The following is an 18,338-nucleotide window of genomic DNA, read 5'->3' as shown; positions in this document are numbered from 1 at the left end:
CTTCCACCACCATCACTGCCATTTTAAAAAGGTGCTCAAGGGACAAAGAGTGTTTACAGTAGCGTACTCAGTAAGAAACGAGAGTTATATAAGCTGGCTGGGGACTTCCCTGGTGGTCCCGTGGCTAAGACTCCATGTTCCCAGAGCCTGGGTTCGATCCCTGGTCAGGGAACTAGATCCCACAAGCTGCAACTAAAGATCCCACATGCTGCAACTAAAGATCACGCATGCCGCAACTAAAGATCATGCGTGCCACAACTAAAATATCCTGCATGCCACAATTAAGACCTGACGTAGCCATAGAAAGAAAGAAAGAAATACTAAAAAAAAAAAAAACAAAAAAAAAAACTGGCTGGACTTGTCTGCTTTAAAGTAGGTCTGGATTGGCAGGAGTCCTTTCCTTTCCTCAAATCTGCCCCAACAGTAAGAAATGCACAGTTCTATGAGGTCCCAGCTCACCTATTCCTCCACCCCACACTGATATTCACTCCTCCTTGGAAGGCTTTTTGCTTTTGAGTTCTTGAAAGAAAGAATAGTTCTTGTTCCTAACCCTTTTCCCTTACCCCATTTGGCTTGTCTGAAGCACACTGACCAGATGAGCTTCTATAGCTCTTCCTTTAGGCAAACAATTGTATCTATTCTTGCTAAATTGTTTTAGCTGGCAGAAATAAAGAACAGGGCTACTTCCCACAATTCCAAAATCCCAAAAGGTATGAAAACCAAAAATTCTTTGTAACTCTTTTGGCAGCAAAACCTAAACTGACATACTATTTATAGTCCTACTTTATTCCACTTAATATGATTATCCATCCGTTTCTCTGTAGAAATGTGTTTTATTACGGAGTGCTGACCAGACCCACTCGAGGTGTTATGTAACATGACCAGTATATACCCTTTGTTAGCTTTTCGAAAAATCCAGAACTAGCCTGAGATCTGAAACATTTGGCCCCAAGGTTTCAAATAAGGGACTGTGAATGTCTGGTGTTAAATTCGCTTGCTGAGCAAGACAGTTCCTTTCTTTTTTTTTTTAATTTATGTATTTATTTATTTTTTGCTGCATTGGGTCTTCATTGCTGTTCATGGGCTTTCCCTAGTTGTGGCGAGCGGGGGATACTCTTCGGTGAGGTACATGGGCTTCTCATTGGGGTGGCTTCTCGAGGTGCATGGGCTCTAGGACTGTGGGCTTCAGTAGTTGTGGCACACGGGCTGGGCTCAGTAGTTGTGGCTCGCAGGCTCTAGAGCGCAGGCTCAGTAGTTGTGGCGCACGGGCTTAGTTGCTCCATGGCACGTGGGATCTTCCCGGACCAGGGATCAAACCCGTGTCCCCTGCACTGGCAGGCGGATTCTTAACCACTGCGCCACCAGGGAAGCCTGACAGTTCCTTTCTGTTCAGATTCCTAACTCTGCCTTCAAGCTGAGTCTCTAGTACTGAGTACCAGATGTCCTCACATTGTAAAACCAACATGATTAAAATTCTCTACGACTGCTCTGCTCATAGTACCTACCGAAACAGTAAGATAAGGGACAATTCCCAAATACCAGCTTTAAGAGTTCGTAAATGCAAGATAACATCTTAGTTTTCCCTCCCACCCCCAAACACTGAAATGAGGCAGAGAAATGAGTTTATTGCTGCTGCAAATCCCGATACCAGCATTTAGGGAACGTGAAGTTCTCACCATTTACAATCTCGTGTCCAAAAAACATCTTCACTCCTGGGACACTTTGATCAGTCTCCACATTCTTCACTGTTATAGAAAACAATTCATTTGGTTGATAAAAAGTAATATTCCCTAAAACTATAAGAAAATATGTCTCACAAAAGTGCCCAAATCTGAGTTCTATAAAAATCCCCAAGTTATCTTCCCCAAGGAATAAAAAGTCAATAATAAATTACAAAGCTATAACCTTGAAACAAGTAGTATAAAGAACAGAGGGAACCCCAGAATGGTCCAAGATACACTAAAAGGGCAGTAGTAGTACACTGAATTTAAACTTCTTCCAAAAATATTCTAAGGCCTTTGGGGCTAAGGATTATCTACTTATTATATTTCTACTGATTTGTACTCCACCTAACTCCAGAAAAAAACTTAAGTCATCTGACTATTTCTAGAGTCCACACCCTGTTTCATGTCATGCTACATGCTTGAGCTATTAATTGTCGGAGACAACAATGCAACTCCTGGCCCAATTACAGGCTCTTCTATGAGTAGGTAAGGGAGTTGGGAGAAGTTTATTTGTCATGTTTACAATACAGTGTCATTTTTTTCTAGATGGCAGTGCTCACAGCAGCTGTATATTTCCACATTTCTCAGCAATCCAAAACAAATGAGTTTCACCTTCACTAGTCCACTGAATATATTCTTACATAGGTCAAAGACCACCAACTGCCTATTTGTCAAATCCCCAAAAAAGTTTACAGTATTATACTTGGTTCCCATGCATCCACTGACAATACTGTTCTCTCCTTTCTTCTTTGGCTTACAGGACACTCTTAGTGTTTATTTCTTTTCCTACTAATTATCTAAAGCCACCACACTGAGCACCCACTCCAAACCAGGCACCTTGCTAATTACTTGCCTGTGTTTGCCTATCCAGTAACATAATGAGATAGGCATTTCACTCTCTCCATTATGGAGGAATTTGAGGCTCAGAAAGGTTGAATAACCTGCTCAAGGTCACACTACTAGTAAAAGACAGAGTCAGGATTCAAAACCAGGCCTCAATGATTTTAATAAGCATCTTGTAACCAGTGTTCCACTGTCTCCCTGATTTGCTCCTTCGAGTCTCCTTAGCTGTCTCTACCACCACCGCTTGCCCCTTACACACTGATAATCCCTAGGGTGATATTCTTCATGCTTCTTCCTTCTCCTTGAATGATCACATCAACTTCCTAGTTATCCTGACACACATTATTTCTCCAGTATGGATTATTTCTCTGAGCTCCACTCTCATTTTCAACTAATAGCAGACTTACTGCAATATTTTTCAAATTGATCATTATCTTCTCCCACTAACCAACAAACCTGTTCCTCTTCCCATTTCTATCAATTAATAACAGTACTATACACATAATCTGAGTTATAAATGTAGGAGGCTCTTTGACTATCTAAATCAGCAGTCCCCAACCTTTTTGGCACCAGGAACCAGTTTCGTGGAAGACAATTTTTCCATGGACTGGGGTGGGGGGATGGTTTCAGGATGATTCAAGTACATTACATTTATTGTGCACTTTATTTCTATTATTATTACGTTGTAATATATAATGAAATAATCACACAACTCACCATAATGCTAACAAGAGGTGGAGCTCAGGCAGTGCAAATGATGCGGAGCGGCTGTAAATACAGATGAAGCTTTGCTCGCTCGCCTGCCATTCACCTCCTGCTGTGCAGCCCGGTTCCTAACAGGCCATGGACCAGTACCGGTCTGTGGTCTGGGGATTGGGGACCCCTGATCTAATTGATTACTAGGTTACTTATCCTCACTCCTAAGCATTTCTAGAATCTGTCTTCTCTTCTCCATTCCTTGCCAAACCTTAGCTCTGACTCCCATCATTTCCTCTTTATTGGGTCCCTTGATTGTCTGAATAGTTCCCTGTCTATCCTCCTTGTCTCTAGTTTATTGCTACTTCAAACCTTCCTTCATGCTGCTGTCATAGTGATGTCACTCCCTGCTTTGTCCAAATGGTACATAAATTAGTAAGCAGGTGTAAGAGTTCCACCATCAATTCCTCCTTTGGGAAGCCTTCCCCACTGTCCTAACCCTACCATTCTCAGATGTAAATGAGCTGAAAGTTTTTTTCCATAGCAACTTGTGCGTCCCTCTATCACAGAGGGTATCACACTGCATTACATCTTTCTACTTGTTTACCTGTCTCCTTACTAGACAAAGTTTTTTGAGGACAGAGACCATGTTATTCTTATCCATATCCCTGGTACCCAGCACAGTGCCTGGGATATAAAACTCAGTAAATGATTACCAAATGAATTAATATTGCAAAAGCCTGGTATAGTCCCATCCTAGCCTACAAAAGTCTATTTTAACTCATAATATGGCTTAACAATAACACTAATCTCTCAAATGTCATTTACACGTTTCAACAGTGAACTTGAAATTTATTGTGCCAGGAAATCAACTACTCTTAACAAGTCAATATTCTAGCTGAATAAAAACTATATATTGGGGCTTCAAGGTGAGCACATGGAGGAGGCTAAGACGGTGGCATGCCTAGAGAAGGTAGAAACTCTGAGCCCTTTCCCACGTACCTTGCCCTATAAATCTCTTCCATCTGGCTGTTCCTGAATTTTATCCTTTAAAAATGAATTGGAATTGAAACTGGGAGGTGTAAAGGCTACCTTGTGACCAGGAGGATAACACATGGTCGCTGAGGTGGCAGAGCAGGAGCACAAGACACCTGATCCCTCCGGGCATCTTTCAGCCCCTGCACAATTCCTCAGTAGTCTACCTCTGGGCTTCTTTTTGCATGAGAAAAATTAACCCCTTACTGTCTTTGTGAATTTGTCTGTTGAAGCCAAAAGCAATTCTATCTAATACAGTGGTTATTTTTAATTTCAAGGGGCATATGGAGCGAAATTAAAAGAAGTACCCAGTTAAAAAAAACTATATATTGAAAATTTCCACTCTCATGTCAATAAAAGTATAGAAGTGGGGACAAGCCAGCATATGCAGCCATGTTGCTCTGTTAGGGAAAACAGCATTCTAATCCTCCTCCCACCTTTTCCCGAAAATAGGAATAATGCCACTCTCCCAGGTGCTAAGGGAGCGCAGAACCATCACCCAAACTGAGTTATTAGTCTCCTAAAAGGCAGGAGATTATGAGAAATAAAATGAGACCTTTCTTCAGGACAACAATCTTGTTAGGGTCCACATGCTGGAGCACTCCCTCAAAGACGCCACAAACCAATGTGAGTTTCACTCTTCTCCACAAAATCTGGTTGAGGAAATGGTAGTCACTGCTGGGATCCATGCTATTTGATTCCAAAAGGAGTCTTCAAATAATCTTCTTTAAGTATCCAAACCCTTGAAAATAAAAGGGATCTATGATTTTTTTAATATTTTGGGGAAAATGGGGTTATTTTTCCTTTCCCCATACCTGGGATAAGAAAAATTAAAATATTAGAGAAATTCAATTCTGTTCGTCTTTTTAGAATGATAATGTGAAAAATATCATTGCAAGCACCAACTCTAATTTATACATGGGAAACTGAAAAGTATAAGACTTCAGGCAAGGTGGGTTTGACGTCTTTGTCTATAAAATGGCCTAATATCACTTTTCCTTCCTTAGCTAAATGGAATAAGAAGAACATTTAGAGGCTTTTTAATAGCACATGCATACATCATTTTAACAGCAACCAAAAAAACTGAAAAGAACAAATGAAAAAAAAATTGATATTGGCAAACACCTGCCAACACATTGCAATGAATTGTTTACCCAGAAACGTCTGGGATCTAACCTCTTCTAGATGAAGCCTGTTCTAGGTTAATCACATTTCCAGAGTTTCACACTGTAACCAACCAAAGAATAAGTGACTTAGAACTATCACAATTTATGCATTACCAATCCAGCTGCCATGTCACTACAAGGGCCATTCCACACCACCCTGGCCACAGCTCAGGGACTGGGCTGCTGTAATGTCACCAGTCATGTGCAGCCTGACAGATTAACTGACACATGCCACACAATGGTTTTGTAAAATTCAACTGTTTTTGTAAATATGATGCATGCTCATAAAAAGGATAACAATGCAGAAATGTACAAAGAAAAAACTTTATCTTGCAGAAATAGCTATCATTCATAGTAGACACTCTTATAATCCTTAGGGTAATACTGTAAATTAAAAGATGAATCCTGGGCTTCCCTGGTGGCGCAGCGGTTGTGAGTCCGCCTGCCGATGCAGGGGACACGGGTTCGTGCCCCGGTCCCAGAAAATCCCACATGCCGCGGAGCACCTGGGCCCGTGGGCCATGGCCGCTGAGCCTGCGCGTCGGGAGCCTGTGCTCTGCAATGGGAGAGGCCACGGCAGTGAGAGGCCCGCGTACCGGGAAAAAAAAAAAAAAAAAGATGAATCCTTTTTTTAAAAAGTATCTTTTAGAACAATCCTGTTATTCGGATGTCTTTGTATTTAGAACCTTAGCTAAGTGTTCCTCCACAGTGGTTAAATTTAAAAGTGGCTTGCCTTTGCCCCACTTGGAATAGTCAACCAGTGAATTTTGCAATTTAGTTTAACTATAAAATACTGACCAAATAACTAAGGCCCAATTTGACTAGGAAGAGGTGAGAAGTTACATAGCATTTTTAACCAGATAAATAACTTACACTTTAATATTTTAAGGTCTAGCAAGTGCCTTCACAACTATTATTGTTGCCTACAACAACTACCTAATTTACAGATGTAGAAACTGAGGCTTAAAGATTTAAGACACCTTCCCAAAGTTACACGGCTAGAAGGTAATGGAACCTGAACTAAAACCAGGTCCTTAGTGGAGGATGTGTGCAGTCTAGTGCAAGACAAAGTGTTATGTATCCAGAGAGAACATAAAACAAGTCACCAGAGTGCCTGAAAAAATCATTCTTCTTTGTTCAGGTCAATCAACTGGTAAAAGGGGAATTTTTACAGAAATAAAAGACAACATAAAACTGGAAAAACCAGCCCTTAATAGAGGTAAAAATTAATTTATATTTTTAAAAGATACATAAGAAATAAGCTTGTGAAATGCCTGGATAATAAAGAAATTTAAGAAATGTTAAAGTAAATCAGAAAAACATTAACACAAAGCAAAGAAAGCCTCGACTGAGGATGGCTGCAAAAGGTTAAGATTCAAGATTAGGAAGGAGCGAGTAAGGTCAGGACCTAGAGATGGGCTTCAAGACAGACTCAGAAAATGGACATTCACGTCGGTGACATCACAGGTTTTTCTACCACACTTAGGCTCTCAGAATAAAAAGAAGGTCCTGTGGCCTAGATGGGCATATCCAACATGTCACACTCTGCTTATTCAGGCAGACATCATTAGGTCAGACAAGAGGAAGTCTATCGTGAAAACAATTCAGTAAGACTAGAACCTCAGTCTCCTGCTAAGCCATCAAAGCCTTAGGTAAAGCTTAAAACTAGTAACCTAAATTGACTTGACCAGCTCGCTAATACAGTGTTCTAGTGCTTAAGTACTAAGTGATAGCGGTCATAATTTGACTCTTCCATAACTCAAACCAGTTCTGCACAAAGTAACACTCGAGGGGTGGGTAAGGGGCGTAAAGGCACTGAAGCCACAGGAAAAGAACTGGTTCACCTGAAAGGGTGTACTAATTTAACGGGTGGCTTTAAATGTTTTCAAGAAAACAAACAAAAATATGCCACAGGAAAAAAAAATGCAAATTTCCTCGTTTTTAAGGCAAAATAAGAAACTTCAAATAAACGGCGGCCCATACTTTAGAAATTCTCTCCTTCACCGTTAGGTTTTTCTTTTTCCTCCGACGAAAGTTTGGGAATGGTGAGTTCCTCGAGCTTCAGTCTTGAAGTGAAAGAAGAGGGACTACTGTTAAGGAAGAACTCTCCGGGAGCTCCAAACCCGCGGTGGCGGTTATCTACGGACAGTCCTGAAAACTAAAGTACGCAGCCTGGGAACCCACACTACAGGTCGGACGCCAGCCGGCCTGAACAAGAGGTCGCATCTGTTTCCCGAGGAGCCAATCGGCGCACGGTCCCGAGGCTGGCTCCCGAGCGCCCCTTGCGGCCGGGAGGAGAGAGGGCCCCCAGGAAGAATCAGGAGGTGCCCCTCCCAGCATGCAGTTCCCAGGAGACGCACCCTAGCATTCACCCAAGCGACGTTTTGTCTGTTTTTATTATTTCTCTCCGCAATCCATGCCAACCGTAGGGTGGGATTTCTCGTGTAAGAGTTCTGTGAGAAACAGGTTGGTTACACCGCCTGCCACACGTTATTGTGTTGTAAAACAGTGGGTCAATGGCGTTGCCCTTTTAATCGAGGGCGCTAGAGTCAGAATTGCCCCTTTAAGGCCGGTGGCATCATGTTTCCGGGGGCGTGGTCCGTCTTTAGCTAGACCCGGCCCGGCGCTGGGCTGATTCATTCGGGGGCTGGAGCTAGGAACGTCGACGTCGGCTCCGGCGCTGAGCTCAGCCTCACTCCCAATTGGCTGGGCCTCCGGGCCGCCCTCCCCCGCGCGCCATCCCTGGGTTCCCTTCCCAGTCCACAGTAGAACCACTGCCCTCTCCCTTCTTGACCCCTGGCTCTTCCTCCCCTTCTTCCCTCCCTACCGCCGCCGCTGTCGCTTTTGGCGCCGCTGCTCCCGGAGGAGCTCCCGGCTCGGTGATGGGGTCCCGGGCCTCCACGTTACTGCGGGACGAAGAGCTCGAGGAGATCAAGAAGGAAACTGGCTGTGAGTTCGGGTAGGGGGTGGGAACGCGGCCGAGCGCCTCTGGCTGGCCTCAGGACCAAGGGCGACTGTCGCTGAGGTCTGGAAGATGAGGTGCCGGGAGGTTGGGGGCGTCCTGGGCAGCCTCCAGCGCTGGAGCTTCGGGGATGATGGAGGACCTGTTCTTAAGCTACAGCTACCTGGAGCAGGGCAGTGCCTCTTGTGGGGCTGTCCTTCCCACCAAAGGCGGGAGTCACGATCACCCGTAGATCACTGATCCCGCTCTTTTCTCTTCCCCCTGCTCTTGAAAGCCCCCGAACTCTTTTCCTTTATCTTTCCTCGCACCAACCTCAAATTCAGGAACTGTGGATGGATTCTGTAGAAAACATTCTGTCCGTTCCTGTGACGTTTCTGGGCAAGGACTTAAAACCACTGACAACTGTGGGAAATCAAACAAATTCTTGCCACAACCGGAAAAATAAATCCAGAAAGTGAGATCGTACAGTAAGGCTTTGGAAGACGGGACGGGACACCTTAAAGAATCAGGGGTCTGAGTATGAGACTTTTTCATTCTGAGCTTGTGGAGAGAAAGCACGGATACTGTGACTACCAGTTTTTATTTACAGTGAGGATGCTTGCTGTCCTAATTTCAGATCTATTGATTTCTACTATGCTGGTGTACTTCATACAGCCGCCGTGGAAATTGGATGTGCTCCAAAAACCTCAGTGTGAATTTGTACTAGGAACTGATTTTTTACAGTCCAGTCTCTTCCTCATTAACTTGAAAGGGGCAACAGAGTTTTGGGAATTCAAAAGCCCGGTAAAACACCATCATACATTTGTGTAGCCCTTGATAATGCATACATTATTTTCTCTTCTCAGTAATTCATTATGACTCTTGTATTTTACATGAGTTATGTAAACATCTGGGCTCTGAGTCTTCATGATACCTGTCTTTGATAACGAGATGGCCAGTAAATAACTCAGTGGTCCATTCGCAGATAATATTGAGTGCTGGGGGAACCTCAGAATTATTCAGGCAATGGTGGCCTGAGATAAATTAAATGCTGTCCCATGCTTTCTGACAAGTTCAACTTTCTAGAATCTTCAAGTTGGAAGGGGTGTTATCCAGCCTCATCCCTTGTCAGATTGGTTTACTGCTTTCAGCATCTCCTAACTTCCCGTCATTAAGCCTCTCCATAAAGACTTTAAGGACCTCACCGCCTACCAATGTAGTCCTTTTGATGATTTTGAATGAATGACAGAAAGTAGTTAGCTGTTTATAATGTGCAGTACTTATTTGGCCACTTGACCTTATGGTCATTTTATGACTTACACTGATTCCAAGAGTAGAAACGTAGGCAGTTTGGATTCAGCAAGCATTTTATTACATTTTGTGGTTATGACCTCTGGCCACACTTGTGAGAACATAAGAACTACTGTAGGGCTAAGGTGACACCAGAGTTAAAGCATTCATGCTTAAAATAAAAAGTCGCATAATGAGGGAGTGTAAACCAGAGTGAGGGTGGGAAAAAGCTATTTTTGCCTCAAGAGGAAGGGAGCAATAATCTCATTCTGGTTTTATTACATTTGACCAAATGGAAGTGGCCTCGATTGCCTTAGGACTCTGGATTATATTTTACTGTGTGACCTTGTGAGAACTGAGTACTCCTGCAGAGCTGTTTTCCTAGTTGCCGAAAAGTGAATCAAGCCTGAGGGAGAGTCTCAGCCACAACCAGTACAAATGTATGTATTGAGCCAGAAAGCCTAATGAAACAAGTACTTACTGAATTTTTGCAATGTCTGTATTCAGTACGATACTGGGTACTCAAAGCAGATGGTGACAAAAGATGCTCACAAACCTGTCATAGAGATAAGCCCACAGGAGTTAGGATTAGCATCAGGACATAGGGTACCTGAAATTGTGTAGCACCTCTTTCAGAACTCAGGGAAGAGTCCTTGTGAGCTGGCCTTGAGGAGGACAGGAATTGGGCCTTGATACATGCATGAATTGATTAGATTTGGATAAATTAACCTAGGGCATTTTTGGTGGCTTCCAGGTGCTTTCTCCCCCAGCATGCTACCTGTCATTCTTCTGCTCTGGGAGTTGAGCCATCAGTTTATCCAGTTAGTGCTGATCAGCAGAGTTGATTTTTAAAACATTAATCTTAGCATGATGCAAAAGGTTTAGAAGAATAAAAACAACGGATACCTGAGGGTGGGGTAGAGAGGTGGAATTAGTCCTATTTTCCTCTGCTTCTTGTTCTGTTAAGAGTTTGGGGAACTATCAATCAGAAACACTTAAAGTTAAGAACAAGTATAAGACATTTCTTCACTCGCTTTGCCAGTAAGAAAATGTAGCATGATTGAGTAAAACTGACTTTATATTCAGTATGAAAGCTTTGCATTCATAAGTCTAAATTGATTAGAATTCATGTATGACTAGGTTATCCAGTATTTGAAATTTAATCTCTAAGTGTTTGGAAAAGTAGTTCTAAGTAAGAATTCCTTGTAAGCCTCAACTTTGTCATCTGTAAATGGGAATAATAATAGTACCTACTTTATAGGATTCCTAGTGAGAATAAAATGAGAAAAATGTAAACTACTTAGTGTCTGGGTATGTAATGAGCACCAGGTGTTAGCTATTACCTTTTGAACCATAGATAACAACCATCTTATTGGGAAAATACCATTAGCATATGCTAGTTATAAAAACGATGTCTAGAGCTATATAACTGGAGAGGTGACAGCATTTTACACTTTTCCTATTTTCAGGGAATATTTGATTAGGAATCATGTTTTCCCAATTCTAAGGAAATAAAACTTTGAAAGGAGTAGAAATCCTGTTGTTTCTAACAGTTTAAAAAACACTGTCTAAAAACACTTTGTGTTGGCGTAAAACATTTGCTATATTGTCTTAGTTCTATCACCTTCTTTCACTCATCAACATTTCCATAAATTAAAATCATTTCAATAAAAGTTGTCATTAAGGGAAAGGTCATAAGTGTCTTGGGAGTTTCTGTATTCTCCACCTTTAGTTCACTTAACTGTGTGGCAATAACCTGGCTGTGAATTACTTAAAACCTTTAAAAAAAAATAGCCACATAATCTGTGAGAAACAACTCATGCCAACTGAGTAGTAATAAATGTCGATTGATTTATTTTTAGCCTCTACCTTCTGGTGTGTGTCATGTGACATGGCAAAGATATTGAACAGGTTTGGGAAGTAAGTTTTACAGGCCAGTGAGGTTTTGTTTGTTTGAAAGGGTGTAGTGATGATAGAACTAGTGTGGGTTTCTCTGTAGTTGCAACAAAGAGCACAAGACAGGCAAAGGCAATTGCTTGAGAATAATTTCCTGGGCTAGAATGTAAGCGGAAGTTCAACTTCAGGCTGCTCCTGCCTCAAAATGCAGGACCCCTTCATGGCCCTCATCTGCCTTGCCATAGTGCCTGAAGGTTCTGTCACTACAGAAGACCCTGCTGCTGTCTTCCAGCTCCTATTTTTTAATTTATGGCTGTGTTGGTCTTCTTTGCTGTGGGCATGCTTTCTCTAGTTGCAGCAAGCGGGGGCTACTCTTCGTTGCGGTTCACGGGCTTCTCATTGCGGTGGCTTCCCTTGTTGCGGAGCACGGGCTGTAGGCGTGTGGGCTTCAGTAGTTGTGGCATGTAGGCTCAGTAGATGTGGCTCGTGGGCTCTAGAGTACAGGCTCAGTAGTTGTGGTGCACGGGCTTAGTTGCTCCGCAGCATGTGGGATCTTCCTGGACCAGAGCTTGAACCCGTGTCCCCTGCATTGGCAGGTGGGTTCTTAGCCACTGCACCAGCGGGGAAACCCTGTATGTATTTTTTTGATGAACCATTTTAAAGTTGCCGATATTAGAACTCTTCACCCCTTAAGCCTTCTGCATGTATCTCCTGAGAATAGGGATTGTTTTTCCTACATAACTAGAATACTATTATCACACCTAAGAAAGTTGACAATAATTCTATAAATATTATCTATCATTCAGTCCATATTCAGACATCCCCAGTTATAAGAAAGTTTTTGTTTTTGTTTTTAATCTCTTTTAAGTCTCTTAATCTATAGGTTTCCTGAGAGAATAGGCCAGCTCTTGAAGTCCTCTTGCCAGGGGAAATGCGAAATATTGGGGGGTGGAGTGTTCAGGAGGAGTGGTTAGGGTTGCAGGCTTCAACCTCTCAATCTTTTGAGAGTTACCTTCGGTTGCACGTATATGCTTTACCTAGGTTATTAATCTGTTCTTCTGCGTTAAGATTTAGGATAAAGGCAAGGGCAAAATGACTTTTTTTCTTATTCCCTTTTCATTTTTACTCTTCACTTTGCTTTTCCTCCTTAGTGCTTGGCATTTCTTTGAAATGCCTTCTTTCTCTGAGCACAGTAATGATAGTCAGAAAGGCTTTTAGTCAGAAGATTAGCAGTGTGTTTTAAGTAACCTTTCAACAGTAGAAACTAATTATTTGCCCATCAGTGGAGAAAAATATAGCTTCATTGAAGATATGCCCACATTCACAGCCTTTTCTGAAAGTAATTGTCAACTCCTGAGACTTCCTTTGGGTTACCAAGAATGATGCAGGTTTCGGGCACTTGTCCTGCTAACCTAGCGCCTTCTGGTGAGAATAGTTTCCTGGAAACTTGTCCTGCCTTCATTTGTGGCAGTTCCAATACCTTTTTGCTCCTTGAAGTTACTCTGAGGTATACACCTTGGAGTTTGCTTTATATTCTTGGTCATAGTGAGTTTAGCACCTGAATTAAAGCCTGCTTACTTGCTGCTGCCGTTGCTGCTGCTTCTTCTTTTTCTGCTCCTCCTTCGTCTGTTCTAACAGAGCTCTTTGTAACAATATCATTATAACATTAGTTCCGAAATTTAGGAGATAGATTGAGATGTAACCATATTGAGTTGTGTTAAAAGTTGGCATTTTGTTGTACATTTCTCCACTGATTTCCACATAGCCCAGTTTGTCCTGGAAGATAGCAGTTTTATGGTTGTTTGGTTACTTATTTACACATTTATTTTTAACATATTGGTAAATTATGAACTCAAGCAGCCATAAACTGATCTCTTTTTCTGAAATATGGGATGTAGTGTCATACATTCCCTCACTAAGGGAATTTTTTTTTTTTTTTTTTTTTTCCGTACGCGGGCCTCTCACTGTTGTGGCCTCTCCCGCTGCGGAGCACAGGCTCCGGATGCGCAGGCTCAGCGGCCATGGCTCACGGGCCCAGCCGCTCCGCGGCATATGGGATCCTCCCAGACCGGGGCACGAACCCGTATCCCCTGCATCGGCAGGCGGACTCTCAACCACTGCGCCACCAGGGAGGCCCTAAGGGAATTTTTAAAATCGTACTATAAGGTTTCAGTATCCCTTTCTTTTGGATGGTGTTCTAGATTAGAAAGATGACTGATGGCTCACTTGTTAGTTGAAGAAGTTGGACAAGGTGACAACATTTCTTCCAACTTAAAAATTTTATAACTTGCTGTACATACTTATATGTACATACATATGGAATTTCTAGAAGGATTCACAGTAAACTGGTAATAATGTTTGACTCTGGCAACGGAGACTGAGGAATGCTGTTGTTAGGGTGACTTTTCATTATGATCACTTTTGTACCATTTTTACCATGTGGATAGATTGTTTTCTCAAATTAAAAAAAAACTAGTATAAAAAGAACTGCAATATGAATGTGTTCCTTGTTAAAGAAAAGTAACCTGAAATATATAATACTCAGTGGACTAAATATTAAAGAAAAGTAACCTGAAATATATAATATTCAGTGGACTAAATATTATGCAGTTATTAATAAATGAAAAATAAGCTATTATGTTTATGTAAAGTACACAGTGACATGTTAGATGATATATGAAGAAATGAAAGCAGTGATGTTGAGATTGTGAACGAATTTTGTTTTTTGAAAAAATCTTTTGGGAAAGTTAGTCATTCTTTTTTTCTTTTTTTTTTTTGCGGTATGTGGGCCTCTCACTGTTGTGGCCTCTCCCGTTGGGGAGCACAGGCTCTGGACGCGCAGGCTCAGCGGCCATGGCTCACGGGCCCAGCCGCTCCGCGGCATGTGGGATCTTCCCGGACCGGGGCACGAACCCGTGTCCCCTGCATCAGCAGGCGGACTCTCAGCCACTGCGCCATCAGGGAAGCCCATTTAGTCATTGTTTAACTGACTTATTTTGTGAAAACTAAAGGGAACTTTAGTTCTAGAGCAGCCTTTGAGGCCCGAGGCCAAAGCCTAGTCAGGTTCCTGAAGAAAACGGTTGTGACTGGCAGAATCAGGAGAAAGCTGGCGATTAATTAGTACAGCAGTAAAACTGTACCTGCAGGCTCACAATGTAAGGATAATGATGATAATAGCTAACCTGGAGCACTTACCAAGTGCCAGACCTTTGCCAAGCACTTTCCTCTCCTGGATTCTGTTAGTTCACTCCACAACCCCAATCACTCACCCCTCACTGGTAAGCTGTGGTGCCGTGATTGGAATCAGAACCCGTCAACCTGACTCTCACAAGAGTGTACACCAAGCTACTGACACGTGCCTGACTAGCAGAAAGGTCCACAACTGCTTCAGTGTCTGGACCCCTGCTGGCTCTGCCCTGGCTGGGCATTCACACACAAAAAAAAGCATCAGTGGCTTTATCTTTTCCCTCAGGACTGATCTTTGGGTAAAAGATCACCACAGCCTTGGGTCAGCCTCTTCTCTGTGATGGCATGACCTCCACTGAGTTCCCAGTAAAGGAATGGGCTCCAAGAAAGGAAATTAGGTAATTTGTAAAATGGTCATGTTATCCTCAGATGACATCTACAAGGAAGCTGTTTTGCTCCTCATTTTGGACTAACTCAGGCACAAGCTGACAATTATGAGGTAATAACTACAGGTAGACAATGAAACTTTGGAAATGCAAAAAGGAACTTCTGGGAAATAGTTTAGTCTCGTGGCAGATTGGAGGTAGGAGGAAAAAAAGAAGTTATCAGAGAAAAGACAACAGCCAAAAAGGGTGTGGCAAGTGTGGACTTTGTCCTAGGCTGTACCTTCACGGGTAAAGGGGTGGCTGAGGGAGTCCTGATAGTTGTCTTCCTCCCCCAGCTCAAGAAACAAAAATCCACCTGCAGTTTTAGGAACAATGGGATAAAATAAACAGGGGCACGGGCAGGAGAATCAGGAAGTGAGTGGCCCAGAGCTAGGAGGAGAGGACACACTAGGCAAAGCTGTGAATTCTTCAGCGTCAGGTTTCAGCGCAGGCTGGGCTCCGTTCTGTACTGCTGGCTCTCTAAGGAGAGCAGAGAGCAGAGGAGAAGGCCACTGCGCCACCAGGGAGGCCCCGCCCCGATCTTTAATTCAACACAAGTTACCTACCCAGCTGTGCCAGCCTGAAACATCAAACTGATTAATAGAGATGTGTTTTTAACCAAAGCGTGCATTTTCATAGCCTCTAAGTCAGGGTACTGAACGGTGAAAGTTTCACAATTTCCTTTTAAACTAAATTTGGCCTTGTTTTGTTAAATCTTAACTACCTGACATTTAACACAGTCTTAATTAAGCCTAGACTTCATTCCTGAGAGTCAATTTTGTTTACTCTTGATTTAGTTTATTTTCTAACTCCTTTCATTCTTTCTGCTTTGACACTCTAGAGGTGAGTTGGAGTTGAGATTTCGGCCCACTTTACTGACTTTGAAGCATTTAATGTTGGCCTGGGACCAGAATAGCAGCTGGCTTCTGAAGGGCCACATTCAGGTTCAGTTCGAGTGGAGGGCAACTTCTCCAGCTGGGACTAATTTTGTGTTCTTTAGTTTCCCACAGTCAGATCACCCGCCTCTACAGCCGGTTCACCAGCCTGGACAAAGGAGAGAATGGGACTCTCAGGTAGGCAGTTCTGTTCTTTATTTTCTGACAACGTCTGAATAGCTGCCTTTATCCAGAGAGCAGACACAATAGGCATCTGGCATGCAGAGAACAGGGACCATTTCTTCACTCATCTCTGAGTATCATTGATCCACAGGGGACTTACATACTAAGCAGGACAATGAATTTACTTTTATCACTAGGTGCTTGCTGCTTTACTCCAGCTCCCCTTAGTTTGGGTGGCCATTGCTCTGGTCCTATGAATGTACCTTTAGGAATTTTGCCTCTCTCTGCTTGAGTTTTCCCACAGCTCTTTTCCAAACATGTTGGCTTTCAGGAGGCTGACCCATAGCAATCCAAGATGGTGTAGGTTGTTTTGTCCTTTCCCCTCTCATTTCCCAACCCAACCCAACCCATATTCCTAGGGTACATCAGTTTATATGTATTAATGTTAGATAAGATGTTCAGTATTTTCGTCTAGAGCAGTGGTTCTCAAATGAGGGCTATTTTCCCTTGGGTGGCCAAATATCTGGAGACATTTTTGATTGTCACAGCTGGGGAATGCTTCTGGTGTCTAGTGGGTAGAGGCCAGGAATGCTGCTAAACATCCTAAAATGCACAGGACAGTCCCCCCTAAATGTCAGTAGTGCCACAGTTGAGAAACTGGTCTTGAGTAAGTATATGATTTCAGAGTAATGTAATGCTGTATCATTTCATATTTGTAATTGTCTTATAGTCAAATGAAATATCTCCTTACCACCACCTCCCAACCTAACTCAGTAGCAGCATTTTGTTACTATTGTTCCTCAGCTTTGATTGACTGATACAGAATGAAGCTGTTTGCCTTTCTGGCGGCTGTCAAGAAACAATGGAGGACTTCTTTAGAAGCCTTGTAGCATAGGTGTGGGGTGTAGCATAACAGGGGGAAGAATATAGTTTCTGAGACTTTGTGCATAATCCTCAGGCAGAAGAGCTAGAAAATGGCTGATAAATCCATAGGGCCATGTTTGTTTAGGGCAAAATATGGCTTCACTGCAAGCTGGAATTGACCAAAACCATGCTGCCCAGTCATTAAAGTCAATGACTACGGAATACCTATCACGTGCAAAGACCACACTAAGTACTTTTTCTTTTTCTTTTTTTTACCGCACTGCTCAGCATGCAGGCTCTTAGTTCCCCGGCCAGTGATCGAACCTGAGCCCCCTGCAGTGGAAGCGCAGAGTCTTAACCACTGGACCACCAGAGAAGTCCCCTCTTTTTTTAATTGAGGCAAAATACACATAACATAATATTTACCATTTCAAAGTGTACATTTTAGTGACATTAAGTACATTCACAACACTGTATAATACGTTTATATATTACCACAGTCTAGTTGCAGAACAGTTCCATCAGCTCAGATGGAAACCTCATACCCATAGAGCAGTCACTTCCCATTCCTCTCTCTATGGACATTTCATATAAATGGAATCATGCAGTATGTGGCCTTTTGTGACTAACTCTTTCATTTAACATAATGTTTTCTTTTTTTTTAACTTATTTATTTTATTTACTTTATTTTTGGCTGCCTTGGGTCTTGGTTGCTGTGGGCAGGCTTTCTCTAGTTGCAGTGAGCGGGGGCTACTCTTCGTTGCAGTGCATGGGCTTCTCATTGCGGTGACTTCTCTTGTTGTGGAGAAGGGGCTGTAGGCGCGTGGGCTTCAGTAGTTGTGGTTCGTGAGCTCTAGAGCACAGGCTCAGTAGTTGTGGCACAGGGGCTTGGTTGCTCCACGGCATGTGGGATCTTCCCGGACCAGGGCTTGAACCCATGTCCCCTGCGTTGGCAGGCAGATTCTTAACCACTGTGCCACCAGGGAAGTCCCCTAACATGTTCAAGATTCTTCCATGTTATAGTGTGTATCAGTACTTCTTTCCTTTTTATGGCTGAATAATATTCCATTGTATGCATAGACCACATTTTGTTCATTCATTCATCAGATGGTGGAGATTTGAGTTGTTAACACCTTTTGGCTACTATGAACATTTTTATGTGGACTTATGTTTTAATTCTCTTGGACATATACCTAGGATTAGAATTGTGGGTC

General features: G+C 42.6%; 2 protein-coding genes across 3 annotated transcripts in view; one reads left to right on the top strand and one right to left on the bottom strand.

The window, feature by feature from the left end:
* The window catches only part of EXD1 (exonuclease 3'-5' domain containing 1), a 40,689-nt gene extending 32,802 nt beyond the window's left edge, over positions 1 to 7,887 (bottom strand). Inside the window, exons 1-3 of one of the 2 annotated variants that reach the window (XM_082619007.1) lie at positions 7,448 to 7,887; positions 4,855 to 5,058; positions 1,677 to 1,745 (exon numbers count right to left, since the gene is read on the bottom strand). In XM_082619007.1, the coding sequence (XP_082475133.1) occupies positions 1,677 to 1,745; positions 4,855 to 4,987 (202 nt within the window). In that variant the 5' untranslated portion in view covers positions 4,988 to 5,058; positions 7,448 to 7,887. The remainder of the gene's footprint in view (positions 1 to 1,676; positions 1,746 to 4,854; positions 5,059 to 7,447) is intronic. The other variant, XM_082619006.1, reaches the window with a different exon arrangement.
* A 209-nt stretch (positions 7,888 to 8,096) lies between these two features.
* The window catches only part of CHP1 (calcineurin like EF-hand protein 1), a 39,058-nt gene continuing 28,816 nt past the window's right edge, over positions 8,097 to 18,338 (top strand). Inside the window, exons 1-2 of the mRNA XM_082617790.1 lie at positions 8,097 to 8,413; positions 16,203 to 16,275. Of these exons, the coding sequence (XP_082473916.1) occupies positions 8,347 to 8,413; positions 16,203 to 16,275 (140 nt within the window). The 5' untranslated portion in view covers positions 8,097 to 8,346. The remainder of the gene's footprint in view (positions 8,414 to 16,202; positions 16,276 to 18,338) is intronic.

Source organism: Mesoplodon mirus (genome assembly GCF_964341445.2).
Source record: "Mesoplodon mirus genome assembly, chromosome: 4".
Taxonomy (NCBI): domain Eukaryota; kingdom Metazoa; phylum Chordata; class Mammalia; order Artiodactyla; family Ziphiidae; genus Mesoplodon; species Mesoplodon mirus.
The sequence above is the reverse complement of the archived record's forward strand: the minus strand, read 5'-3'. Positions and strand labels throughout refer to the sequence as shown.